The sequence below is a fragment of the Rattus rattus genome, chromosome 17 (assembly GCF_011064425.1).
Source record: "Rattus rattus isolate New Zealand chromosome 17, Rrattus_CSIRO_v1, whole genome shotgun sequence".
In the NCBI taxonomy this organism is placed as follows: domain Eukaryota; kingdom Metazoa; phylum Chordata; class Mammalia; order Rodentia; family Muridae; genus Rattus; species Rattus rattus.
Genome location: NC_046170.1, coordinates 31,677,805 through 31,704,368, shown reverse-complemented (window position 1 = coordinate 31,704,368; position 26,564 = coordinate 31,677,805). Strand labels below are relative to the sequence as shown.

Sequence of the window (26,564 nt, the reverse complement as noted above, 5' to 3'; positions counted from 1 at the left end):
GCAAGCCAGTAAGCAGCACTACCCCCACATGTTCTCTGCATCAGCTCCTGCTTCCTGACCTGCTTAAGTTCCAGTCCTGACTTCCTTTGGTGATGAACAGCAATGTGGAAGTGTAAGCTGAATAAACCCTTTCCTCCCCAACTTGCTTCTTGGTCATGATGTTTGTGCAGGAATAGAAACCCTGACTGACATTTATCTTCCCTTTGCTCCATCCACAGGAGGATCTTTTCATGGTTTATTAATTCTAAAATGAAAGTCTACCTAAACTGTTCCTATATAAAGAAAACACTTATTGACAAGACTCAAACACAAAATTATATTTATTTTCAATGACAAAAACAACACAACGAAGTGGACCAATCAACTAAATTTTAAGTCTACATAATTTTCCGCAGAAAACTTACGTTCCATAAAATTTACAAACATATCACAATTAAGAGTCTCCAGCCTACCTTGTCTGAGGATAGCGACAAGGGTGAAACACAGAATCACAAACTTACAGCACAGAGCTTTAAGATCTGTGCGTGTGTCTAGAACGCGATTTTCTCTTTGATCCCTGACTGTGAAGTCTGTATATGACCTCTTTTATGTCGGAGAGGGTGGAAGCTGCCCCAGGCCTGGGCTTCTGTACACAGAGTGAACGGTAAGTAACCAAATACGTGCTAGAGAGACTTGATTCAAAACTCAAACAGCAAGAGCCGCGGAAGGAGAGGGGATTTCAAAGACTCAGCAAGGTGCCTGTGGGATAACTCAACACCGTCGAAACAGAGCCCAGAGCTCCCTGGGGAACGGGAGAGTTTGGGACAGTCCATGTATAAGCTCTACAATTAAATCTTACTTCCAGACTTTTGGTTTGGGACCCTCCACCTAAAGCAAGACAGAAGGTTATTCACTCACCGATCAAGTGCCCTTTCATTTCTAATCTTGACTTTGTCACTTGGCTGCTGTCTCCTGTACAATGGGGGCCACATTCCAACCAAGGCTCACTACTACACAGACCAACCTCTCTGGCTTAGATTTGCCTATCATAAACATGGGATACTGGCCACCGACAGCTCTAATCCAGTTTCTTTTGTTTTATCCTGCTACGTTATACTGCTTGGCTACAAAACCTGGGGTTCACAGAGCGGCAGCACCCGTCAGCTTCAATGGTCACAAGATGCTTACATGGTCACCTGTCTTGGTTATCTTGTCCTTATTTCTTTCGAAATTCGATCCTCCGAGCAACATTCTGAGCTCCATATTTTTTGACCAGTGCATTTCTAGTGTCATCATCGTCCTTTTGCAAATCTAAGTCATCTTGTCGGCACCAAATTGGGAAACCATCAGGTCTCCGTCCAGACTCTAAGAAAGAGGAAGTGGCCTCCAGTTCACCACTGTTTTTCAGCAAGGCCTGTGTAACTGTTGAGAGATCCAAGTTAAACTTTTCCATTAGCTGCCGGATGATCTTAATGGCAGTTCCCACTTCTTGTGTAGAAACTTTTGGTTCCTCTTCCTCCTCGTCTGGCTGTGTTTCTGAATCTTCCTCAGGTGTGGGTGGATCACCATCACACATGGTTATGTGTATTTCAAAGTCAGGGCTCTCATCCACCTAGAAAGAACGAGGAGAGAAACCAGTTCCTATTTATTAAGTCGTGAACTCTTGCACATCTTATCTCCCAGCTATCACTCCCTGGCCCTTCACTCGGGCGCCCGTCAGTTCCTCTCATTTCACTCATCTGACGTGTGTACATATATGCATGCAGATAGTATGTGGGAGGGAGGAAGTGTTTTGTGCAATCTACACATATATATTTAACTGATTAAAATACAGAATATATGTATGTGAGAGAGAGAACATGGGTAACCTGTATGACATTAGATCACTTGGTAAATGCCTGACTTCACTTGCAGATGTGAAGTTCATAAAAACAGGAACCAGGCATGCTGTGCTTATCACCGAAGCCTGGGAACTAAGTCCTCAATACTGCTGCTGTATGAGGCTATTAGGGTTTCCAAGCTGTACGACATTCAGGCATACCACAAAGTATGTTAAATGAGAGCTGTGTCTAAGAACTACTGAGTTTGACAGTTGATGGGAAATGTACAAATTATCAAATAACAAAACATACAAACTAGGAAAAACAATGATCCTTTAGTTCTGAAGGTCAGTGATAGTCATTCACTCACTATTTATACAAACTTAATTTTCTTCTTTTATACTAAATACCAGATGGATGTGGTGACATGTCCTTGCCATCCCAGCATTCCTGGCTGAAAGATCACCCATAAATTCAGGGCAGTGTGGGCTGTACAGTGAGATGACGTGTCACACAGCCCAGCTGGCTTCGTATTTGCTTTGTAGCAAAGAATGATCTTTAACTTTTTCCCCTTTATGAATTAATTTTTAAAAAATGTCTTAGAATTATTATTTTATGTGTAGAGTATTTTGCCTGCACGGTTTTTGTTTGTTTGTTTGTTTGTTTGTTTTCTTTTTTTCGGAGCTAGGGACCAAACCCAGGGCCTTGCGCTTGCTAGGCAAGTGCTCTACCACTAAGCTAAATCCCCAAACCCTTGCCTGCACGTTTTGTATGTGCACCATGTGCATGTCTGATGCCCACAAAAAAGCAGAAGAGGGCAATCTTCTGCCTAAAACTGCAGACACAGATGTTTATAAGCTGCCTTGTGGGTGCTGGGAATGAAACCGGGTCCTCTGCAAGAGCAACAAGTGCTCTAACCCTCTAAGACAACTTGCCAGTCCTCACCTTTAACTTCTGAGTCCCTCCTTTTGACTCCCAGGTGCCGTAATTATGGGCATGCACCACCACATTCATGGGGGTAGTTTTTTGTTTTGTTTTGTTTTGTTTTAATTTTAGACAAAGTAGCTCAGGGTAGCTTCAGAGATAATATAGCCAAGGATAACCCTGAACTCCTGCTCCTCCTGCCTTCATCTCTTAAATGCTGGGGTCACAGACAAATACCACCATGACAGGCTGAGCCAGTATCTTTACAAAAGACACTGGAAGGGAAATAAGGCAGGAGGGAGCAAAAAAATGAATCATAACCTCTTCTTTTTTTTTCCTGCTCTGTTATTTTCCAAGACAGGATCTCACTATGTAGCTCTGGCTGTCCTAGGACTCACAGAAATCCACCTGCCTCTGCCTCCCTCCCAAACACAATGCCATTAGGTTTGGTTCTGTAACTACTTTCTTTTGTGTTAAATCAAGGCCAGCAAGATAGCTAGGCAGGTAAAATCACCCACCCGTCAGCAGGCCTGACACTTGAGTTTAATCTCCAGGATACACATGTTAGAAAAAGAGGACAGACTTATTATCCAATAAATAAAATTGTAATAAAAATTTTAAATGTTTTTTAAAGAGTTAATTCCCAAGATCTTTAGTCTTGGAGAAGACACATACATACAATTTGGATTAAAAAGGTCATCGTCATTATTTTGCAGCAACTGGCCTTCCCAACAGCTATATCGTGGGACTCCAACATCATAGTTAAGGACAAACTGAATTTAAAAGAACAAGAATATTCCCAAAGTTCTAAGCACACAGAGACTTTAAAGATTAGATTTACTTCCTGAGAAGTATAAGCACATTCTACAAAAACCAAATAAACCATTCTTTGAAAGCACCAGCTGAGATCCGAGCGTTCAGAGCAGGGTGCTTTAAACTGTTAAAGTAGAGCTGTCCCAGGGCACGTGTCTTTAATCCCAGCACTCAGAGGGTGGAGGCAGGCAGATCTGTCAGTTCAAGGGCAGCCTGATCTACAGATCAAATCCCAAGCCACCATCGGCTACGCAGTGAGACCACTCAAAGCAAAGCAAAGGAAAAAAGATGGTGTGATTATTTTTCTCCCTCAGCCCCTTACACTATCCTGCCAAATACTAAAGTATTGTAAGGACTGAAGCCAGATCACATCTTCTCTCCTCTGCTGTCTTGTACGTTCCTGTTCTTGGGTGGATGGAATCACAGTTTAATAAGCAAATGAGAATGGAGGCGAGGGGAGGAAATGAGTAAACGAAGTCAAGATACCACGGCTTCCCCCAACTCCGGAGTGGCTTCCTCAAACAGCTTGTTGTCTGCCTCTCCATTCTCCTTGGTCTCCCCCTTCACACACTCCTCCTCAGGCAAGTCTGGCGTCCTCTTGTTCTGTGGCTCTATGAAAGAAAAGAGCAGATCAATGAGGCTCATCGCACAGACCATCCGTATCAGTTCTCTGTGTGCAGGTTTGTTTCTTTTAGGAAACCCCTGCTTGTTATTCAGAAGTGTACAGAGTATAAGATACGCATACTCCATAATTCTCACACTTGTTTCCAAAAATAACCTACAATCCCAGCACTCAGGTGCAGGGAGGTTTGAGTTAAGAGGCTACTCTGGGACTCTTGAGTGAGTTCTAGGCCAAATGGGACAATAAATGAGGACTCAATGATTTTTGGTTCTTTTTTTTTTTTTTTTTTTTTTTCCGGAGCTGGGGACCGAACCCAGGGCCTTGCGCTTCCTAGGCAAGCGCTCTACCACTGAGCTAAATCCCAACCCCTAAAGAGGTAATTTTTTTTTTTTTGGTTCCTTTTTTCGGAGCTGGGGACCGAACCCAGGGCCTTGCGCTTCCTAGGCAAGCGCTCTACCACTGAGCTAAATCCCCAACCCGACTCAATGATTTAAGTACAGTGAGGTTTATGGTAGACGTGAGAAAGAGAGTAGCCAGAGGCATCTTAGGGGCCCACAATAAACCAAGAGATGGGGGAGAGGGAGGGGCTGAGGGAGGGAAGGGGAGGAGGGAGAGGGGAGGAGCAAAGAGAGTACCCAGGAACCTGGAACACAAGAGACTGGCATAACCAAAACGGTTGGGTTATAAAGAAATCAGAGACGCTGGGGGAAGGGAGGCTGACTATAGGGGATACAGACCGGAGTAGTCAGCCAGGATGACTCTGTAACAGGTAAGGAGAACCTGGCAGCTAGCATCTGTTAAAATAGGAACCTAAGGGGCTGCTGAAATAGAGAAATACATTTTACTTCTCCAGACAAACCTCCACCCCCAACAGAGGGAGAAAGCATGTCTTTTTAACAGAAAGGCCTGCCATTTAAGCTGTCAATACTGGTTACAGAAAAAGGTAGATGCCAGGCATGGTGTCTCAACTATGTAATTCCAGCACTCTAGAGACTGCCGTAGAGGATTGCCTAGACTTGGGAGGCCAGCCTGGCTGTCTCAAAAACAAACTTACAACATGACTTAAATAAAAAAGCAGGACCTTGGGCTGGAGAGATGGCTCAGAGGTTAAGAGCACTGACTGCTCCTCCAGAGGTCCTGAGTTCAATTCCCAGCAAGCACATGATGGCTCCCAACCATCTGTAATGGGATCCGATGCCCTCTTCTGGTGTGTCTGAAGATGGAGGTATACTCACATATAAAAAATAAATCTTAAAAAAAAAAACAAAAAACAAAACAAACCTTTGTACTGTATACTAACCATAACCAGATCTCAACCTCAAGTGCTTAGAATTCACCTCACCTAAGGAAGACCACAAAGTAACCTTCCTTTCTATGTGGAAGTACATTCAATTAAGGTAAAATACAGAAACCAAAATATAGGCAACATCTATAACCAGGATAACCAGGATTTTTTTTTCCTCTCAAAGAAGAGGAGGAGGAGAGGAGGAAGGAGAAGGAAGGAAGGAAGGAAGGAAGGAGAGAGGGAGAGGGAAAAAAGGAGAGAAAGAGAGGGTGGGAGGGGAAAAATAGAAACAGGTTACCCTGTTACCTCCTGGAGGAAAACTAGGTAACTGGTGGGTAGTAAGTAGAAAGTTTTCGTATATACAGTACTGTGTTCCTTTTGAACACAGAGGCGTTCTTGTAAACTAGTTACTGTCCTGTAGTCCCAGCACTCCGGAGGCTGAGGCAGGAAGAACATTTCAGACTAGTTAGGGGACAGCCTGGGCGGCACAGCGAGAGACCTCAAGTTACCCACCCTCCCAAACCCAAACCCATCAACGAACAACGACCAGTCAATAGGAAGGAAACGTTAATGAAAAGACAAATTAAAACCAGAGAGCAAGGGATAAGAGGAACCGGTGCACTTTCACTTCGGACCTCAGCAGAGGAGAGGGGCTGAGCTATGCCACCAACGAAGCCAAAAAGGATGCTGATGGACAGGCAGCCCCGCCCCCTCCCCCTCTCGGACCCCCAGGACCCCCCCAGCCCCGAAGGTGCAAGCCTCACCCCCGCTATCCGCAGCCTCCGGGTCCTGCTCCGCCTTCCGTTTGAGCTTCTGGGAGGACGGGCTGACCGGAGCGTTCCCGAGCAGGTACTTGTGCTCCTGGCCCTGCAGGTGCTTGAGGTAGCGGTCCTTGAGCGACTGCCAGGAGTGCTGCGTGAGCGAGCTCTTCTCCATCGCTTTCCACAAGGCGTTGCCTGTGACTGAGCTGGGCGAACGGGCATTTTCCTTTACGTAGGTTAGGATGGCCACATCGTCTGCGTCAGTGTAGGCAATGCGCCCGGTCAGGGGCTGAGGCTCGGGTTCCGTGGAGCCCTCCGCAGAAGCCCCGGGCTTAGGGTCGGACGCCTGCTCCGTGAGGCCCAGCCGATAGGCCTCCAGTTCCAGCTTCTCGTTGCGCTCCACGCAGTCTAGGATGTACTGCGTGGAGATGAAGTCGCCCGAAGCCTCGGCCAGCGCCTCCCCCGGCTGGGCTAGCAGCACGGCCCCGGGCTTCTGCACCCGACACAAGATGCCGCCGCCGTGCAGGATGAGCGTTGACAGCCGGCGCTTGGCCGAGCTGGGCCGCACGTAAAACGACATGGCGCTGCCGTCTTCTCTCACAAACAGAGTGGAGGAGTGGGTGGGCCCATTGGGATCTTTACCCAGATCCATTGCCTCCGCCATACCTGTCGCTCCGCTGCCCAAGAAAAGCAAAGGCACAACACTGAGAAGACTGACTCCGCCGGAGGAGCCCAGAACTGCGCCTGCACAGCGAGAGCCCAGCCTAGTGCCCGCCCTCTTCCCCGGAAGAGGCGGGACTTAGAGCGGTGACCTGGAAGTTCTTGTTCAACGCTAGTCACTTTTTTTTTCTGGGTCGGGCCAGTGGGCAAGATGGCCACGCTGCGGGAGGGTGAAGTCAAATTGGATGGCGAGCCGAAACTAAGCAAGAAGTAAGTGTCGTTGAAATTCTTTAAGTGTCTCTTGTCGCAGTGTCTAGATGGGACGTACCTGGAGTTTTCCCGCCAAGGCGATTGTGTCAGGGGTCCCTCTGCCTTTGCGGGTGGGTGAGCACATGCTGGGACAGAGATGCCCTGGAACCTACAGCCTTCGGAATGCCCCAGAGTCAACTGCGTGGTTGGTGGGTTCCCTGGTCCTAGCTGTGGGGACGAACATGCCTTGGGAAAGCCAGTACAGGAACTGGGAATAGAGGCAAAGAAAAGTGAAACTAACTTTTCCCCACCTTCTAAGAAATGCCTTTCTATTTTAATTGAGCCACACCCCCGACTGATAGATTGGGGAAATGGTTAAACATCTTTGTTCTTCAAATAAGAACCTTTAAATTATTCTTGGCATATCCAAGGTTATTCCTCACCTTGGATGTTAAAAGGGGTTAGGTTCAGAAACTATAGTGCACTTACCCATATGTGACACTCAAAGAATCTGTGACAGGGGAGCAAATGGCCTTATTTAGCGGGATACACCAGGTTCCCTTTGCACTGCTGGACAGCTTTGTAAAACACCCCAAATCCGAGAATTGGGTAGACAGATAAGATTGGCCTCCCTTTAACTGGTTGTATTTTACAAGTACATACTAGTCCAGGGTTCCCCCACTTGAACCACAGAACACTAGCAATGTCTTCTTAATGCCTGGAACTACGTAGCGCCCTCCAGAGCTATAGGAAATTAGTAATTTAAGCTGTTACATACCATGGCTGCTTTAGTTAGTGCCCTAGCAATAAATCCTCATGTTGATCCCAGAGGGGAATACCAGAGACGTTCTAGATAAGAACTGATTTTCCCTTTTACTTTGTCTTTGCTTCTGCTTTGTGTGTTTTAGAAGAATTTTAAAGAAAGTGTTAAAGACTTAGGGGTCGCTAGCCCTCTATTGGTTGTCCTTTGTGTGAACGATTTGATGGGTTGCTTAGAGGAGACTGATTGAGTTTATTAAATCAGTAGTTGAAATTTTGAGTCACAAGTAAAAGTGGCTCAGTTTTCAGGTAAATTAGGGAAGCCTTACTGCTGCTTTTAAGTCACTTAAATAATACCATTCACTTTTTTTTTTTTAAAGCAACCTTCACCTGCTAAAACACCATGGTGGCACTATACAAACTTTGTCTAATCTCCGTAGTAATCTTGCCAGAGAAATGCTAATGTCCACTTTTAAAAGTCACAAACTATGGCCCTGGCTGTTGGTTTTTTATGGGAAAAAAATGGGTGTTCCCAGGAATTGTGAGTGCAGCTTAGTGACTGCTTCCATGCACAAAGCTCTTGATTTCCAGCATACTACATTAAGTTTATGTTCCTGATGTGTCTTCTAGCACTGCTCTGAAGCAATGAAACAGAAATCTAAACGGAAGTCTATACCAAGTCTGTGATCCTCGGTTGTCTATTTAAATCAGGTGGTGTGGGGTTTTGTTTTGTTTGTTTTGTTTTTACAAGATAGGATTTCTCTGTATAGCCTTGGCTATCCTAGAACTCACTCTGGAGATCCAGGCTGGCCTTAAACTGAGAGGTCTAGATCTACTTGCCTTTGCCACCCGAGTGTGTGCGCCGCCACCAGTTGGCTTTAAAATAAATCAGTTTTGGGGCTGGAGAGATGGCTCAGTGGTTAAGAGCACTGACTGCTCTTCCAGAGGTCCTGAGTTCAAATCCCAGCAACCACATGGTTGCTCACAACCATCTGTAATGAGATTTGATGCCCTCTTCTGGTGTGTCTGAAGACAGCTACAGTGTACTATATATAATAAATATAAATAAATAAATACATAAATGTACTTATATGTAATAAATAAACAAGTTTTTATGTACATTCCCGGACAAAATAATTTTTCTGTGAATAATATTTCCCTTTTTCCTAATTATTCTTAGAATTTCTTGAAGTTTTTACTCAGGACCATTTTATTCCTGAAAGTCCCCAAAGTTAAAAACTAATGGGCTATCTGCTCAAATCACTCATTCTCAGGCGAAAGATTCCTCCTCAAAGTACTTGAACACAGTAGAGTGTGATCCCGGTAGGTCTAAGGCCATAGTGTTTATGACACGTGAACATAATGTCGTCTGAGGGCCTGTCCCCTCCTCCATGATGGCCCTTTCTGTGACTCAGAGAGTCTTTCCTGTAGCCGGCTTCTGTGTGCTGTGTTTGTCCATTTCCTGGGATGGGGTTTTACTGTGTTCCTCAGGCTGTTCTCAAACTCCTAGGCTCAAATGATCCTTCCCAAGCTCCCGAGTAGCTGGGACTGTCTAAGATTTGCATCTGATATTTTCACTGTCATCCTGTTGCCAGGATTCCGTCTTCAGGGGAGAAACCACACTTGAGAGCCCCACACTTTGCCTTCCATATTTTAGGAAGTTGGGAACATTTCTGGATATTGATTGCCTTGCGTTTGAGTTTCTAATCCCAGATATGAAGCAGTTTTTCCTATACTAGGACTAAGAACGTTGCAGATGTTAGTCAGGAGGGACTGAAGTTCAGAGGGACATTGCATGTTAGTACAAATCATGGCTCCCCTCCTCAGGAGTGCAGGATGAGTGGGTTTATACTATTGGTCCCCTCTGACTACACGTCTCTGTTTCCTGCTAGGTGGTGGTAATCATTAGTTCCAGGGTGTTCTGCCATGTTGATGCAAGCTGCTGTCAGGCTTGTTAGGGGGTCCCTGCGCCAAACCTCATGGGCAGAATGGGGTCAGAGGGAACTTCGACTGGGCCAACTTGCTCCTTTCACAACGCTCTGCAAGGACAAGCCACTTTCTGATAGAAGAAGGTTGGTGCCCATTCTTTATTGCTCTGGGAGCAGGATCTTTCCTTTGGTGTCTTGTTAGCTGACTAAGTCTTTGGACATGTTAAGGAAACAGCTCTATGGCCCAAGCCAAGACTTCCTCCTTACTTTGTGAGTTCAGAGTCCTCTCTATGGTCCCTTCTCTGTGTTCTCTCTCTCTCTCTCTCTCTCTCTCTCTCTCTCTCTCCTCCCTCCCCCTTTCTCTCTCTCTCTCTTTTCCCCCTTTTGACTAATTTTGAGACAGATCTTGCTATGTAGACCAGGCTGTCCTCAGACTCACTATGTAATGAAGGCTGAGACAGATCTTGCTGTGTAGACCAGGCTGTCCTCAAGCCCACTGTAATGAAGGCTGGCCCTCATCTAAAGGTCTGTCTGCTTTAGCTTGCTTTCCACTCTAGGATTACAGGCATGTGCTACACTGCCTTGCCTGAAATAAAGGGAATTTTGTTTGTTTGTTTGTTTTTTTTTTGTTTTTTTGTTGTTTTTTGGTTTTTGGTTTTTTGGGTTTTTTTTTTCCGGAGCTGGGGACCGAACCCAGGGCCTTGCGCTTGCTAGGCAAGCGCTCTACCACTGAGCTAAATCCCCAACCCAAGGAATTTCTAATGCTAGCTATTTTCCCCTTTTTTGTCTTTCTGGTTTATCAATTTTGTCCTAGTTTTGGTGCTGCCTTTAGGGTTTTGTTTGTGTTTTTGGTTTTTTTGTTTGTTTGTTTGTTTGTTTTTTTTGACTGTCCTTAAAATCTACAAGAGCAAATTCTGAATAAAGCAGAAAAGAGATTTATCTTAATATTGGGATGGGGGTGGGGGAGGACCAGATAGCCTTAAAAGCTAGCTCACTGAATTACAGAATGATAGATCTAGCGGACTGTTAGAAAGATGAGTGCAAGACACATTGTATTTAGAAAGACTTGTCTGTTTTGAAGCTTTCACAATTAATTTGTACTTAGAAGATAATCAAGTTCTTTTCTTTAAGTTTCACTAAATTCATATTGAAAACAAAGAAAGGGCAGTGAACAGTAGTAACTGGTACATGTCTGTAATCCCAGACCTCTGGGAAGCCGAGGGGAGAGGGTTGCAAGTTCAGGGGCAGACTGAACAATTTAGCAGTCCCATTTCAAAAGAAAGAGGAGCTTGGGAGTAATTGTGTTAGACCTCTTTTTTTTGTTTCTTCTTCTTCTTTTTTCTTTTTTCTTTTTTTTTCTGGAGCTGGGGACTGAACCCAGGGCCTTGCGCTTGCTAGGCAAGCGCTCTACCACTGAGCTAAATCCCCAGCCCCTGTGTTAGACCTCTTGTTTAGCACACTTGGACCTCTGGGTTCGACCTCCAATAGTTCAAAATAAACAAAAGAATGTGAAAGGTGTGTTCTAAAGCCAGATAATATACAGCCATGACTTAGAATCTTTTGCCATGTTCACTATTGAAGACTTATCCATTATAAAGAATGATCCATCCATAAATTCTCTTTGAATAATGAAGACATTCTTGTCTAAGTCAGTTCATTTTTCCTGGATTCAGATAGCAAGTTCAGGTCAAGGGTCACAGAGTTGCCCCCATTGTTTTGAGTCTCAGGTAACATGTATGAAGTTTGGATGATGAGAAACTTAATTAGAAATGGGTCCAGATTTGTCTGGGTTTGTCCTGGAGGCAGAAGAGTTAAGTAGTGAGAGACCTAGAACCCACTTTTGAGGCCTAACTATACTCTGGGACTCAATCATTTCTTATTAACGTGTCAGTCCTCACTACTGGTGAGAGGGTATCTTATTTTCTTTTTCTAGATGATGATAAGTCATTTGCTCAATGCCATTCAAGTGGCTCGTGTTTTATTTTAGCGCTAGGCAGTTTGACTACGAACATAGCATGCCGTTGCCTGAATTGTGCTGATTCATATAGTATTCCGTTCTGGTTAAAGTCAGAACAGTTTTGTTCTGGGCTGGGTCTCAGGCTGGCCTCAGATTCACTGTGGAGCTGTAGGTGACCGTAAACCTGTGGTCTCCTGCCTGCACCTCCCAAGCACTGGGTTTAGAGATGTGCAGCATCACATCTGCAGGGCTAGAGATTAAACCCCGGGCTTCGTGAACGCTGGGCAAGCTTTCTACCGACTGAGCCACACCTCCAACCCACACATCAGTCTTTGACAGTTCTGAAATATCTCTTGAAGGGATCGTGTCTTCAAGCTCTGCAGACCAGCTCTCCACAGTCTAACTCACTTCTCTAGGAGACCCAGGAAGCTGACAGAGCCAGAGGTGTTACCTTACTACACCGTTAAGTGGTACTGTAGGGATGTCTTCTAGGGATACCAAACTACCAGGATGCAGTTTCTAGTGTCAGGGAGCTTAAAAGTTTATCCTGCAGATTTTCTGGGAAATCTCTATTCCAGTACTTGCATAAACTGGTAAATGCGGGCTTCTTCACCTTTGAGTATCTTGATTCCAGTTGGTTTCTGATGCCAAGTGGACACTGGGAATGACCTGTTGTTGCGTCTTTGTTCAAAGCTTAGGTTTTCTTTTCGTCTTACCCCATAAGTAGCTTAGTGACTAATAGGTTAGAGTGGGGAGTAACATCACTTAGGGCGTGGGGCGCAGCAGGAGCATTGTCTGCAGGCCGCTCACACGTTGGAAAGTGGCAGTGGAGCTTCTGACAGAGGGCTCTTTGGGCAGCTGTCACACTGGGTGCTGTCATCTTCTCAACAGTGAGCTGAAGAGGCGTCTGAAAGCTGAGAAGAAGCTGGCAGAGAAAGAGGCCAAGCAGAAAGAGCTCAGTGAGAAGCAGCTAAACCAGACGACTGCTGCTGCTGCCACCAACCACACTGCTGACAATGGCGTCGGTGCTGAGGAGGAGACCCTGGACCCAAATGTGAGTTCCCCTGGGCCACCGGGATGGCTGGACATAGGAGAACTTCTGAGAGGCTTGTGGCAGACAGCAGGAGAGACCAAGTGACTAACGAGATAAATAAGAACTTGAACCAGCAAGAGAATTGGGAGGGCAGTGTCTGCCTTTCGTTTGCTAAAGGCATAGGCCCTGCGTTTTTAATATCAAGTCCAAGGAGGCAATTTCAAGACTCCAGTCATCCTGAGTAACTACTTCCGGGGGAGTAGCTGAGCCTGTAGCAGTGACAGCGGGGTGGCTTCCATCAAGAGAGACAAGAGCTTCTATTAGTTGGCAAAATACATTCCTCATGCCAAATCTACCTCTCCTCTCCTATTTCCTGGTTTTGTACATAAACACAGCCATGGCCATTTGTATCACTCCAAGGCTGATTTTCCACTATGCAGAGTAGAATTGGGAAGTTGCATCGAGATAAAGGTTACAAGTGGCTGGAGAGATGCCTCGGTGGTTAAGAGTATATCCTGCTATTCCAGAGGATACCCACATCAGGTTGCTAATAACCACCTGTTACTCCAACTTCCCCTCCTGCATGTACACACACCTCCACACAGACACACATACATGCATACATACAACATTCATATGATTAAAAGTAAATTTTCTAAAAGAAAAAAATTGCCAACCTGTCTTAGTTAGGGTTTTACTGCTCTAAACAGACACCATGACCAATGCAAGTCTTACAAAAGACAACATTTAATTAGGGCTGGCTTACAGGTTCAGAAGTTCAGTCCATTATCATCAAGGTGGGAACACAGCAGCATCCAGGCAGGCATGGAGCAGCAGAGCTGAGATTTCTACCTCATCTGAAGGCTGCTAGCAGAATACTGACTTCCAGGCAACTAGAACTAGGGTTTTAAAGCCCATACCCACAAGGCTAGCCCATACCCACAAGGCCACACCTACCCAGAAGGCCACACCTCCCAACAGTGCTGCTCCCTGGCCTAAGCATATACAAACCATCACACAATCCCTGTGGTAAAATACTCCATATCTGCACTCTATAGGTTTGCTGAGCGTGCCCAAGGGTAGAGTCTAATGTGTGGCCAGAAGAATAATTAAGAAAGTGACTTCACCATGCAAGTGCAGTCCACCAAAGAGACTGTCTGTAACAATTAAGTTTTATTATTTTAGGCGAACCTCCATTTTTTATTCTATTGACTCTTATACTTTAAGTTCATTTTATGAATCTACATTTTTTTGATACAAATTTCATTCCCTAGTCCTATTTGAGAGATGCAGAGGTTAGTGCTCGGGTTATGCCCCTGACAGGCTCATGTGTTCTCTTGACGTTCCTAGATAGTGCCCATGCTGTATTGGAAGGTTGTAGAAGTTTTAGGAGGTGGAGCCTTCTGGAGGAAGTGGGTTGCTGGTGGTGGGTCTTTTGTTTTGCCTTTATGAGACAGAGTTTTTCTTTTCTTTTTTTTAAATAAATCAATCTTTTCTTTTTAATATTTATTTATTGTGTATACATCATACAGCTTTCTGCCTGCATGTACACCTGCAGGCCAGAAGAGGGCATCGAATCTCAATCCGAATGGTTGTGAGCCACCATGTGGTTGCTGGGAATTGAACTCAGGACCTCTGGAAGAACAGACAGTGCTTTTTTTTTTTTTTAAATTTATTTATTTATTATATATGAAGCTGTCTTCAGACACACCAGAAATGGGCATCAGACCCCATTACAGATGGTTGTGAGCCACCATGTGGTTGCTGGGATTTGAACTCAGGACCTCTGGGAGAGCATTCAGTGCTCTTAACCGCTGAGTCACCTCTCCAGCCCCCAGACAGTGCTCTTAACCTCTGAGCCATCTCTCCAGTCTGAGACAGAGTTTTTCTATGTGGCCTTGGCTGTCCTAGAATTCACTCTGTAGACCAGGCTGGCCTCCAAGTCACAAAAATCCACCTGCCTCTGCTTCCCAGGCACTGGGATCAAAGGTGTGCTTTACCATTGTTGGATCTGCTGGTAGTGAGTCTAATGGGTTATGCTGCAGCCCCATTCTTCCCAACGTGGGTGTCTGACTTGCCTGATGTGCAGAGGTGAAGTTGTTCCATAAGCCTCTGATGGCCTGAACAAGCCACTCTGCTGTCGTGCTTTCCCTGCCATAACTATATTCTCTTAAACTAGAATAATCCTGTAAGCTATTCCGTCACAGTGACAAGGAACGTAATCAGTATGATACTCTGCTGAAGAAGCCACACCTCACGGGGTTCCGCTTCTGAAGGGCTGGCTTTTTTAACAGCAATACTACAAGATCCGTAGTCAAGCTGTCCAGCAGCTGAAGGTCAGTGGGGAGGACCCGTACCCACACAAGTTCCATGTGGACATCTCACTCACTCAGTTCATCCAAGAATACAGTCACCTGCAGCCTGGGGACCACCTGACTGACATCACCTTAAAAGTAGCAGGTAGGAAGGCTCCCTGACAGTTCACTTGCCTTTCATCTCACGGGGGCAAGCTTCTATGCTAACACAAAGGAGGGCCTAGGCTGGTCTTGTGTTGTCTTCCCCCTCTTTTTTTTATTTGAATCCAGATCTTGCTGTATATCCTAGGCTGGCCTCCAACTTGAGATGTCCATGCTGCACTCTCTCTCCCAGTTGGTGTTGAAGCTATTTTACTGGAGACAGTGCTTTATGTCTACTCACAGATTAGAGCAGCCCCGAGGCATGGGTTGACTTTTAGATAAGGTGATGCTTCTGGGGAACAGATGTTCTTTGAGGGACTTCCTGGCTGGAAACTGCTCTGCCTCCCAAGTGCTGGGAAGAAAGAAGGGTGCTGCTGTGCCTGGCCTTTCCCTGCATGACATTTGTTAATGGGCTTGGCTTAGCCTATCTAGTCTCTGCCTGCTGATACTTTGGATTTTTGGTTTTTTTTTTTTTCAGTAGCTGAGGATCGAACCCAGGGCCTTGCGCTTGCTAGGCAAGCGCTCTACCACTGAGCTAAATCTCCAACCCCTGATACTTTGGATTTTTATGTAAAGTTTCAGGAAGGCCCAGAACCTGTGTTGTCACTACTACTGCCATCATCCAGGAATCCACTGACCATCTTTAAAGAGAGGACTTCCTGTACAGCCGTGACTGCTGTAGTGAAATCACTGCCATGAAGAAGAGGACAGGCTGCAGACCTCGGGCCACCCTCAGATCATTGTGATCAGTGCTGCACAGAGAGCTCAGAAGGCTTCTCTTTTTCTCAGTACGCCCCGTGTTTTCTTCCTAGGTCGCATCCATGCCAAGAGAGCCTCTGGGGGAAAGCTCATCTTCTATGACCTTCGAGGAGAGGGGGTCAAGTTACAAGTCATGGCCAACTCCAGGTACATTGAAGCAGACAGCTGAAGATCTTGTATTGCTGGGTGGTGGTGGCAGCATACGCCTTTAATCCCAGCACTTGGGGCAGATGCAGGTGGATCCCTTGGGTTTGAGGTCAGCCTGGTCTGTAGCAAACTCTAGGACAGAGAAAACTTCTCAAAAAATCAAAAACCAAACAAACTAAAAAATTTCTGTGTCACACCCCAGAGTAACAGAGGGTCAGGTGAAGACACAGGCTGGTGTGGTCCTATTCTCCCATTGCCATCTAGAGTTAGGGTAGGGAGGAGTGGGGCATGTGGTTGGATGCAGGTGAGTGGCGGTGAAAAGATCTAGCAATGACTTCTTACTTATAGGACAGTAAACATGGAGGGAATCCCTCCAGCAGCTGTCCCTGAAGCAGGGATTCTGAGTGCGGGTTTTCTGAGTAAGCCAGGCGTCTGTCTGTATTAATTTGTAGAACTGTACATTCTTTTTTTTTTAAAATACTTTTTTTAAGATTTATTTATTTATTATAGATGAGTACACTGTAGCTGTCTTCAGACGCGCCAGAAGAGAGCATCAGATCCCATTACAGATGGTTGTGAGCCACCATGTGGTTGCTGGGAATTGAACTCAGGACCTCTGGAAGAGCAATCAGTGCTCTTAACTGCTGAGCCATCTCTCCAGCCCAGAACTGTACATTCTTACTTTTCCTTTCACTCAGGAATTATAAATCAGAGGAAGAATTCGTTCACATCAATAACAAACTGCGCAGGGGAGACATAATCGGAGTCGAGGGCAATCCCGGAAAAACCAAGAAGGGTGAGCTGAGCATCGTCCCCCGGGAGATGACACTCCTGTCCCCCTGCTTGCACATGCTGCCTCATCTTCACTTCGGCCTCAAGGACAAGGTGAGCCCCGCTAGCTGCTCTCACACGTGTGCCTTCCGTGTAGCTGGCTCAGGAGACGCTGGTTTCTAACCTCTGCTTTTGGTTTAGGAAACAAGGTATCGTCAGAGATACTTGGACTTGATACTGAACGACTTTGTGAGGCAGAAGTTTATCATCCGCTCTAAGATCATCACTTATATAAGAAGTTTCTTGGACGAGCTGGGATTCCTAGAGGTGACCAAGGGGGAAGGGTTCTTTACCTGAGATGGTACCTGCCTTGTGGTGCTGATGACGGCATTTTCAGTAGTTTTGAAGGGTCTGTAGCATTAAGAATATCTTAGCAGCCAGGTGGCATGATACCCCCTTAGTTCAAACACTTAGGAGGCATGGGCAGGCAGATATATGCACATCAAATACACTAATTATACATATGTATTCTCACTGTATGGAGTATGCACGTAAATGTTTTGGAGGAGTTTTATTTTTGGTTTAAATACAAATTGTAGTCATGTTATATATACTCTAATAAACCTGCCTCTTTTTTTTTTTTTTTTTTTTTTTTTTTCAGACTCCATTCCAATCTATTTTTGCTGTGTGTGCTGGTGCATGTGTCTATGTGCACATGCAAAGGATAGGGAAGATGTCCAGTGTTCCTATAACTCTTAGCCTGTTTTTTTAAACTACATGTATGTATCTGTACATGTAAATGCCAGTGCCTTTTGAGGTCCGAGAACTTGGGTCCTCTGTGCTTTAACAGCTGGGCGTCTCTCCAGCCCTCCAATGCATCTTAAAGGATGTAGGTGGTAAATACTGTAAATGCCTTAGCTGCTGTGAAGAGACGCTGTGACCAAGACAACTCTTCTAAGAGAAAGTATTCAGAGGGTTGGTCCAGTATCATCATGGCAGGAAGTGTGCCAGCAGGCAGGCAAGCAGGCCTGGGGCTGAGGGCTTATATCCTGGTCCACAGGTTGCAGGCAGAAAGATTGAGAAAGAGGAAAAATACAGTCAGACAGACCCTGGGCCTGCCATAGGCTTTGAAACCTCAAAACCATCCCCAGTGACACATCTACTCCAAAAAGGCTGTACCTCCTCTTAATCCTTCCAAGCAGTCTCACCAACTGAGACCAAACATTAAACCTATGGGGCCATTCACATTCACACCACCACAGTCTGATAAACCTAAGAGCTGCAGCACTTGGCTATAGTTCCTTTTACAGCTTGACAGCATTTACAGCGCTGGTTGTTATTAGGAATGGAGACGTGGTTCTAAAAAGTCCGACCGTCTGTTTGTCTACCTTGTTGTATGACAGGCTGGCACTGTGTCACATGCAGAGAATGAACTGCCTCAAGGCCTCTAGTTATCTAAGAGCTGTGTCTTTCTGTCTGCTTTAGATCGAGACTCCCATGATGAACATCATCCCCGGGGGAGCTGTGGCAAAGCCTTTCATCACCTACCACAACGAGCTGGACATGAACCTGTACATGAGAATTGCTCCAGAGCTCTACCACAAGGTAGTCCACACCATACCCCATTTCCTTTGAGTAGCAGGAGACTAGACTAGTACAGTCTGACGTAAGGAGAGAATGGCCAGGAGAATGTTGTAATTCTGTAGTGATTGTGGGTTGTGATTTCCTTGTAAGCAGTTGAGAATTGAAGGCATCCATTGTATTGTACAAGTGTACACACACCCTGTTCGAGCTCCAAAGCCGTAACTTCTGGCTTCCGCAGATTAGATCGCATTTTTGGCTTGCTTGCTTGCTTGCTTTCTCTTTCTTTTTTCTTCCTTTCTTTTTTTTTTTTTTTTTTAATTCTTTTTTTTGAGGCTGGGGACTGAACCCAGGGCCTTGCGCTTTTTTTTCTTCCTTTCTTCCTTCCTTCCTTCCTTCCTTTTTTTTTTCAAAACTCTACAACTGGCATGGTGGCAGACACCTTAACGCCAGCACTTTCGGGAGGCAGAGGCAAGCAGATCCTAAACTCTTGTCTGTACAATGAATTCTAGGTCAGCCAAAGGCTACAGTGAGACCCTGTCTCAAAAAAAAAAAAAAAAAAAAAAACTCTACCACTGAACTACATCCCAGTCCTTCTGAGTTTAGTCTTTCATAAAAGAACTTTCGCTGGTCTTAACTTCTTTCTAGAAAATAAAAATAAATCTCTTCAGATTATCAGTATAAATACCAAAGACTGTCATCCAAGATTCTTAGTTGCAGATATATGGCAAGTTAAAGCAAGACCGAAATTAATTCAGCTCTGTAAGGGAGCACAGAGCCACAATAACCTTGAAGGCCGGGGACCCGTGGGGGCCTGGAAATGGTGCTGGCTTGTGGCTAGCACACTGTGCCTACTGGGCACCGTCACTGCACTAGGAGCTCAGTAGTCTGTTTCAAAGATGGCTGCCTCTGGTTCCCATCGCCATAGTGAGTTCTGTGTAGCACCTACACCTCCCTTTGGTAGCTTCCGTGCTAATATGTCACTAGTGTGTCTGGTAGGTGGAGCTGGGGCACTGCGTAACCTAACGCCACAAGAGGCTTTGGAAAAACTCAGACTCAACAAATCAGAAATAGCACAGACACAGGAAGAGACTCGGAGTCCTGTACAGCCAAATAAAAACAAAAGCACATTGCTGTCTAAAGACAGCAGGGGGGTTGGGGATTTAGCTCAGTGGAAGACCCTGGGTTCGGTCCCCAGCTCTGAAAAAAAGAACCAAAAAAAGAAAAAAAAAACAGCAGGGCATTGGGCATTTTGAGTGGAGAGCAAACCCCAGCTCTGACGAGCAGTTAGTTCTTAGGAGCCTGTGGGCTGTTAACACACACTGTGGCCCTGTGGGCTGTTAACACACACTGTGTCCCTGTGGTTTTCGTAGATGCTGGTGGTTGGTGGCATTGACCGGGTTTATGAAATTGGGCGCCAGTTCCGGAACGAAGGGATTGATTTGACTCACAATCCTGAGTTCACCACCTGTGAATTCTACATGGCCTATGCAGACTATCATGACCTCATGGAAATCACAGAGAAGATGCTGTCAGGTGAGTCCCGCTGCCTTCAGCTCATACTCGACTGGGAGACGGCTGTGCTGCCCGCCCTCAGAGAACTTCCTGTTTTTAGTCCATGAGATAGAGGCCGCTTTCTTTCCCAGGGATGGTGAAAAGCATCACAGGCAGTTACAAGATCACCTATCACCCAGATGGGCCAGAAGGCCAAGCCTATGAGATTGACTTCACCCCACCCTTCCGAAGAATCAGCATGGTAGAAGAGCTTGAGAAGGTTCTGGGCGTGAAGCTGCCAGAAACCAGTCTCTTTGAGACTGAAGGTAAATACTACACTTCACCATGTGGCCTTCCTTCTTGTTCAGCTACAGATCTGTTTAGGTCAGAGCTAAAGTGTCCCACGTGTTGTGTTTATAGGCATTTTGCACAGTGATATTCCCTGTCCTAACTTAAATATTTCTGTCACAGAAACTCGCAAAATTCTCGACGATATTTGTGTTGCAAGGGCTGTTGAGTGCCCCCCGCCTCGGACCACAGCCAGGCTCCTTGATAAGGCAAGAGACCATGCTTGTGCTCACCCGGGGCTCGCCAGCACTCTGATCCTAGAAAGTGGGTCTCACTGGGTGGATCCTTCCCTGCAGCTTCACAGGGAACCTTACAGAGGAACAGGAGAATGAAACTTTGAATTGGGATTGGGAAATGTAGCTCTGTGGTTAAGTACTCACAAGTCAAGGCCAGGGAAGGGGTGGCTCTCAATCCCCACCCTCAGATCCCATTCCCCTAACTGGGCCACCTTGTCCAGCCACAGTGGGGAAGGATGCATCTAGCCCTGCACAGCGTTGATGTGCCAGGGTGATGATACCCAGGGGCCTCCACCCTCTCAGAGGAGAGGAGGGACAGGAGAGGAGGGACTGAGAGGGACCAGGCATGGGGGACAGTGATCAGGATGTAAAGATTAACGAGGGAAAAAGAAATACAGGCAAAAAGGAGCTTTGAAATGTAATATTACACTCTTTGCCAACTAGTCGGAGTATATTATCTTACACAGTACTCCGCGCTCTGAGAAAGCTGCAGGGTGAACTCAGCAGTGTGGAGGTAAAGCCTTCCCTTGGGCTGGGCTGTCAGTGACATCAGAAGCCATGCCTAGCTCTGCTCTGTTTTCTCCTTAAGCTCGTGGGAGAGTTCCTCGAAGTGACATGCATCAACCCTACATTCATCTGTGATCACCCACAGATCATGAGTCCTCTGGCCAAATGGTAAGACACAGTTTGTTACTGCATTAAAAAAAACACCCTGAAGTAGGGCTGGGGCTGCTGGGGCTGGACCTGTGCCATAGAACATTTGCTTAGCATGAATCTAGGCCTACGTTCAATCTTCAGTTCTGCTTTTTTCTTTTTTAATTTTTATTTTATGTATATGAGTACACTGTAGCTGTGTTCAGACACACCAGAGGAGGACATCAGATCTCATTACAGATGGTTGTGAGCCACCATGTGGTTGCTGGGAATTGAACTCAAGTCCTCTGGAAGAGCAGTTGGTGCTCTTAACCGCTGAGCCATCTCAATGGCCCTTCAGTAGTGCTTTCAAAAAACCAAACCCAGAAGAAGTTAATGGTTAAGTTAAAGCGACACTTTGTTTTGCTGTCCTGTGTTGAGTGGGTGGTGGTCTTTCTGTGGCGTGCACTGATACGATATCTAAGATGGGAATCCTGCCAGGACCTCTTCACGGGATCTCTCTGGCAATAGTCTGTTGTCAGCATGGTGATTGGGTTCCCAAGGCAACCTCAACAAAGAGCAAAAATATATGCTAGACCTTTGCCATTGCCTCCTTGACCAGAACAAGTGGGCATTCCAGAGTATGAGGACAAAGCAGAAGGGCCTGGGTGCAGGCTGTCCCCCTGCCTGTCAGGAATGTAGTCACGTCTCGGCTCTCCCTCACACTGGCACCACACATCGGTGCTGAAAGTTGTTGAGGCTTCATGTTTGGACTTTTGGGTCAAGTATTGCATTATGTGAGCTCTGAATGTTCATCCTCTGTGGTCTCATGTCTCCAGGCACCGTTCCAAAGAGGGTCTAACTGAGCGCTTCGAGCTGTTTGTCATGAAGAAGGAAATATGCAATGCATACACTGAGCTGAACGATCCCGTGCGGCAGAGACAACTGTTTGAAGAACAGGCCAAGGTGAGTGAGTGAGAATGGCCTCTTACCCCTGAGCTCACACCGGGGGTAAGCACCACCCTTAACCCTATGTTGCTGGACATTTTCTTGGTGTTTTAACCAAAGCCAGGGAGGCTCTCCAATTGTATTATAGTGTGTGTGTGTGTGTGTGTGTGTGTGTGTGTGTGTGTGTGTGTGTGTGTTCTGCCTGCAAGTATGTCAGTGCGCCATGTGCACACAATGCTCAGGAGGGCAGGAAAGGGTGTTAGGGTGTTGGATCCCCCGGAACTGGAGTTATGTACAAATGGTTGTAAGCCACCATGTGCGTGCTGGCAATCAAACTTGGATCTTTTGAAAGAGCTTCTCTCCAACTCTCCAGAGTAATCTCTCATAAAGAGGCTTCACAGGAGTTCCATTCAAAACAGCTGTTCTTTTTGTTTTTGAGAAGTCTCATGGGTAGCCAAAGCTGCCTTGAATCCCTGACCCTCTTGTCCCTGCCTCTAAGGGCTGGGATTACAGAGCTATGTACCACACTCAGCTGACACTTTGGCCTCGATCATATAATACATAAAATGAGTTTAAGATTGCCTATATTTGGACACTCATCTCAAAAATACATTTAACAAGGACATACCTTTTCTTAAACTATACCTCTCCCCCTTTTTTGGAAGGGGACAGCTATTGTTTTGTTTTGCTTTGTTTTTTGTGTTTGTTTTGTTTTCAAGATTTTATTCATTTTGTGTATGTGAGAACACTGTTGCTGTTTTCAGACACACCAGAAGAGGGCATCAGATCCCATTACAGATGGTTGTGAGCTGCCATGTGGTTGCTGGGATTTGAACTCAGGACCTCTGGAGGAACAGTCAGTGCTCTTAACCACTGACCCATCTCTCCAGCCCATTGCGTTGTTTCTTGAAACAGAATCTCTCTATTTAGTTTTGGCTACTTCTGCCACTGATGGGTGGTTTCAGGAAATAGAGAAAGATTCTTTGAGGTCCCAAATCCCCAAACAAGACAGATTTTGTCTTTTTAAAATTACTGTATATTATTTGTGTAAAATAATGAGGACTGCCTGCCTCCCTTAACCTTCGTGTTCCAAGTATTGGAACTGTAGATATGTACAGTTGCATTCAACTTAAAATCTGAGTTTCATCTCTGAGGTAGACTTTGTCATCCTAACTTCCAGGTCTCTAGAAATCAATTTCTAGCAAGTTGATCAGATGTTGTCCTGGGCATCTTTGGTACTCCTTTTGAAAGTTTGAATGTATGTATGTGGACACTGAGATGACCTAGAACTGTGGGTTGACTTTGGGGGGGATCTCATATCAGACATTTACATTAGGGTTCATAACAGTAGCAAACAGTAGTTATGAAGAAGCAGGGAAATAACTTTGTGGTTGGGGTCACCCCACGTGAGGAGCTGTAATAAGGGCCACAGCATGAGGAAGGCTGACTAGAAGGCCTAGATCCTTTTGATCATGTGACTCTTAATTATTCCAGGCCAAGGCTGCTGGTGACGATGAGGCCATGTTCATAGATGAGAACTTCTGTACTGCCCTGGAGTACGGGCTGCCCCCAACAGCTGGCTGGGGCATGGGTATCGACCGAGTCACCATGTTTCTCACAGACTCCAACAATATCAAGGTACGTGCAGACCTCCCAGTGCATGCTTCCCCAGAACTCCACTGTACTGGAGACGACAGAGCACAGGGCCTGGAGAAGAAAGGAGAGGCTCAGGAGTCCCTTCCACTACAGGAGAAGACCAAAGAGCATGGGACCTTACAGGACTTTAGTCTCCCTGCTTGAGACAGGAGGGAAACTAATAGTTTGCTTTTCCTCAATGTCCAGGGAAATGCTAAGCCCTCTCTACATATATTGCCTTAAATCATCAGTGCTATGAGGAGTGAAGACTGCTTTTGCTGGTGTTAATACTTTTTGAGACAGGATCTCATGTAGCCTGGGCTCTCTTGGAACTCCATCTGTAGTTTATGATGACCTTGACATTCCTGATATTCTGGCCTCTACCTCCAGAACACTGAGATTGTATTGGTGCATGCCTCTGAGGAAGCTCGCTTTTGGATCGCTTTGCTTTGGTGTGGTTTGGTTTATGGGGTTTTTTGTTGTTGTTGTTTGTTTGTTTGTTTTGTTTTTCTTTTGGTTCTGGTTTTGGTTTTGGTCTTTTGGTTTTTATTATTCCATATAGGGTTTCTCTTCATAGCCCTGGATGTCCTGGAACTCACACTGTAGACCAGGCTGGCTTTGAACTCAGAGATCCCCCTGCTTCTGCCCTTTTTTTTTTTTAAAGATTTTATTTTATTGTACACTGTTGCTGTCTTCAGACACACCAGAAGAGGGCATCAGACCCCATTACAGGTGATTGTGAGCCACCATGTGGTTGCTGGGAATTGAACTCAGGACCTCTGGAAGAGCAGCCAGTGCTCTTACCTGCTGAGCCATCTCTCCAGCTGCCTGCTTCTGCCTTCTGAGTGCTGGGATTAAAGGCATATGCCACCACCACCCAGCTGAGGTTCACTCATAAAACAAAATAATAAGTTTTTAAAAATTAAACATATGGCTCATTTACACCACAAGCATCCCATGTGCCTGCAGAGGCCAGAAGAGATTGTCAGATCCCCTGAAGCAAGTTACACGAGGCTGTGCTGGGAACCACATCTTGGTCCTCTGCAAGAACAAGTGATCTTAATTGCTGAGCCATCTCTCTAGCCCCGGAACCCAGTTTTGCTAGAACCTGTTGATTCATTTTTTTGACGTGGGACCCTAGCAGGTTCTGTGCCCTTGGCTGGGTGTGTATTTCTAGATTTTGTAACAGCAGAGGCAGCAGCAAAAGTAGGATTGCAAGGGGGTGGGGTGCGATATGCGATGGGATGGGATTCATAGTGTCTTTTTTTTTTTTTAAAGCCAGAGTCTTACCACATAGTTCTGGTCTGGTTGTTCTGGAACTTAACCATATGTAGACCAGGCTGGCCTTGAAATCAAGTCACAGTGGTCTGTCCCCCATCCCCACCCACCACCCACCCCCACCTCCTAAGGGCTGTGATTAAATAAGTTCCACTGTGCCTGGTGCATGGTGCTTCGCTTTAAAGGAACCTTTGCTCTTCTCTTCTCCAGGAAGTACTTCTCTTTCCTGCCATGAAGCCTGAAGACAAGAAGGAAACTGCAACAGCCACCGAGACCCCAGAAAGCACAGAGGCCAGCCCCTCTGTCTAGAAGACTATGCAACTATGGCCTTTGCGCTTGAGCAGCAGATCTGGTCTGAGGGAGGGAGGGGTTCCTGTGTGGTGCCCGCCCTCTGGACACTGCAGTCCAACCACCACAAGAGAGAAGAATTAAAGAATTTCTTTTTATTCCTTGTTACCAAATAAACCATTTCTCTCTTTACCTGTGCAATGTTATTTCCCCCTCCCAGACTGCTGATCTAATGAATGTTTAAACTCTTGTTTTTTTAAGATTTATTTTTTTATTAATTATGTATGTGTGCATTAGAGTGCAGGTGCCCTCTGAGGCCAGAGATGTTGGGTCCCTTAGAGCCGGAGTTACAGACATTTGTAAGCTACCCAACATAGATGCTGAGAAACAAAGTCAGCCCTACGAGAATAGGGTGTGCTCTTAACTCCTAAGCCAACTTTCCAGTCCCATCTGTGGTCATTCATAATCTTTAACAGATGTATATTAACGTCTGTTCAGTACGAGGTATTGTTCTGAAATACTGGAAATACCAGGGAGCAAAAATCAAATCACTACTTCCATAGAAACTTATTTTCTTTCAGGCTTATTGGGGAGTTGAGGGAGAAGCAGATCAAGTGCATGTTCCTTTTTGGTGGCAGCACACTCACGCACAAGGCAGGGTAAGAGGGCTGCAGTAGACACACAGTAGACAAGAGACATGGCTCAGTGCTGTGAGTGACTATGGCTCTTATAGAGGACTGCGGTTTGGTACCCAGCATCAATGTCAGGTGGCTGGCAACCTGAGATCCAGTTCCTTCCTCATGGCCTTTTCTAGCTGCCTTGGTCATTTGCATGCTCTTATGTGCATAAATTGACAGAGGCATGGGCACATAAATCTTTTAAAAAATATTTATTACCTCTGAGAGAAATAAGAGGCAGATCATCCAAGCCCATGATAATCATACAGGATATGTTGTGACAGAGGTGAGAAACTGTCAGAGGATCTGCTTATAGTTCTATTCAGAATTCTGATGAGTTGCGAGCTATATCGGTTTCATAGCTCTACATTGGGAGGCAGCTTCCTTCACATCTTGGCTGTGGAACTGAGCTACGGTGACTCTGTTCCCAGAGACTACAAAGACCAGCGTGCTTTGCGGGCGGGGCTTTAAAGGAGCTGTCCTTTAGGGCGTCACTTCCGCAGCGCAGCCAGGTTCTGCGACC

General features: G+C 45.8%; 2 protein-coding genes across 3 annotated transcripts; one reads left to right on the top strand and one right to left on the bottom strand.

The window, feature by feature from the left end:
* Nucleotides 1-302: 302 nt before the first annotated feature.
* On the bottom strand, nt 303-7,008 carry Terf2ip (TERF2 interacting protein). Its single transcript, XM_032887493.1, has 3 exons — nt 6,208-7,008; nt 4,023-4,147; nt 303-1,591 (listed from the first exon to the last, which is right to left on the bottom strand). The coding sequence occupies exons 1-3, from the start codon at nt 6,866-6,868 to the stop codon at nt 1,196-1,198; spliced, it is 1,182 nt and encodes a 393-aa protein (XP_032743384.1). The 5' UTR covers nt 6,869-7,008; the 3' UTR covers nt 303-1,195.
* A 9-nt stretch (nt 7,009-7,017) lies between these two features.
* Nucleotides 7,018-25,556, top strand: Kars1 (lysyl-tRNA synthetase 1). 2 transcript variants are annotated; one of them, XM_032887492.1, is made up of 14 exons: nt 7,018-7,134; nt 12,649-12,811; nt 15,085-15,250; nt 16,059-16,152; nt 16,851-17,037; nt 17,125-17,250; nt 18,409-18,528; nt 19,878-20,040; nt 20,151-20,324; nt 20,470-20,555; nt 21,172-21,257; nt 22,055-22,181; nt 23,658-23,801; nt 25,287-25,556. In XM_032887492.1, exons 1-14 carry the CDS (start codon nt 7,076-7,078, stop codon nt 25,383-25,385), a joined length of 1,794 nt encoding a protein of 597 aa, XP_032743383.1. In that variant the 5' UTR covers nt 7,018-7,075; the 3' UTR covers nt 25,386-25,556. The 2 variants fall into 2 exon arrangements, with proteins under 2 accessions (XP_032743383.1, XP_032743382.1); XM_032887491.1 differs by lacking the exon at nt 12,649-12,811 and having other exon boundaries at nt 7,062-7,134.
* The last annotated feature ends 1,008 nt before the right edge of the window (nt 25,557-26,564 follow it).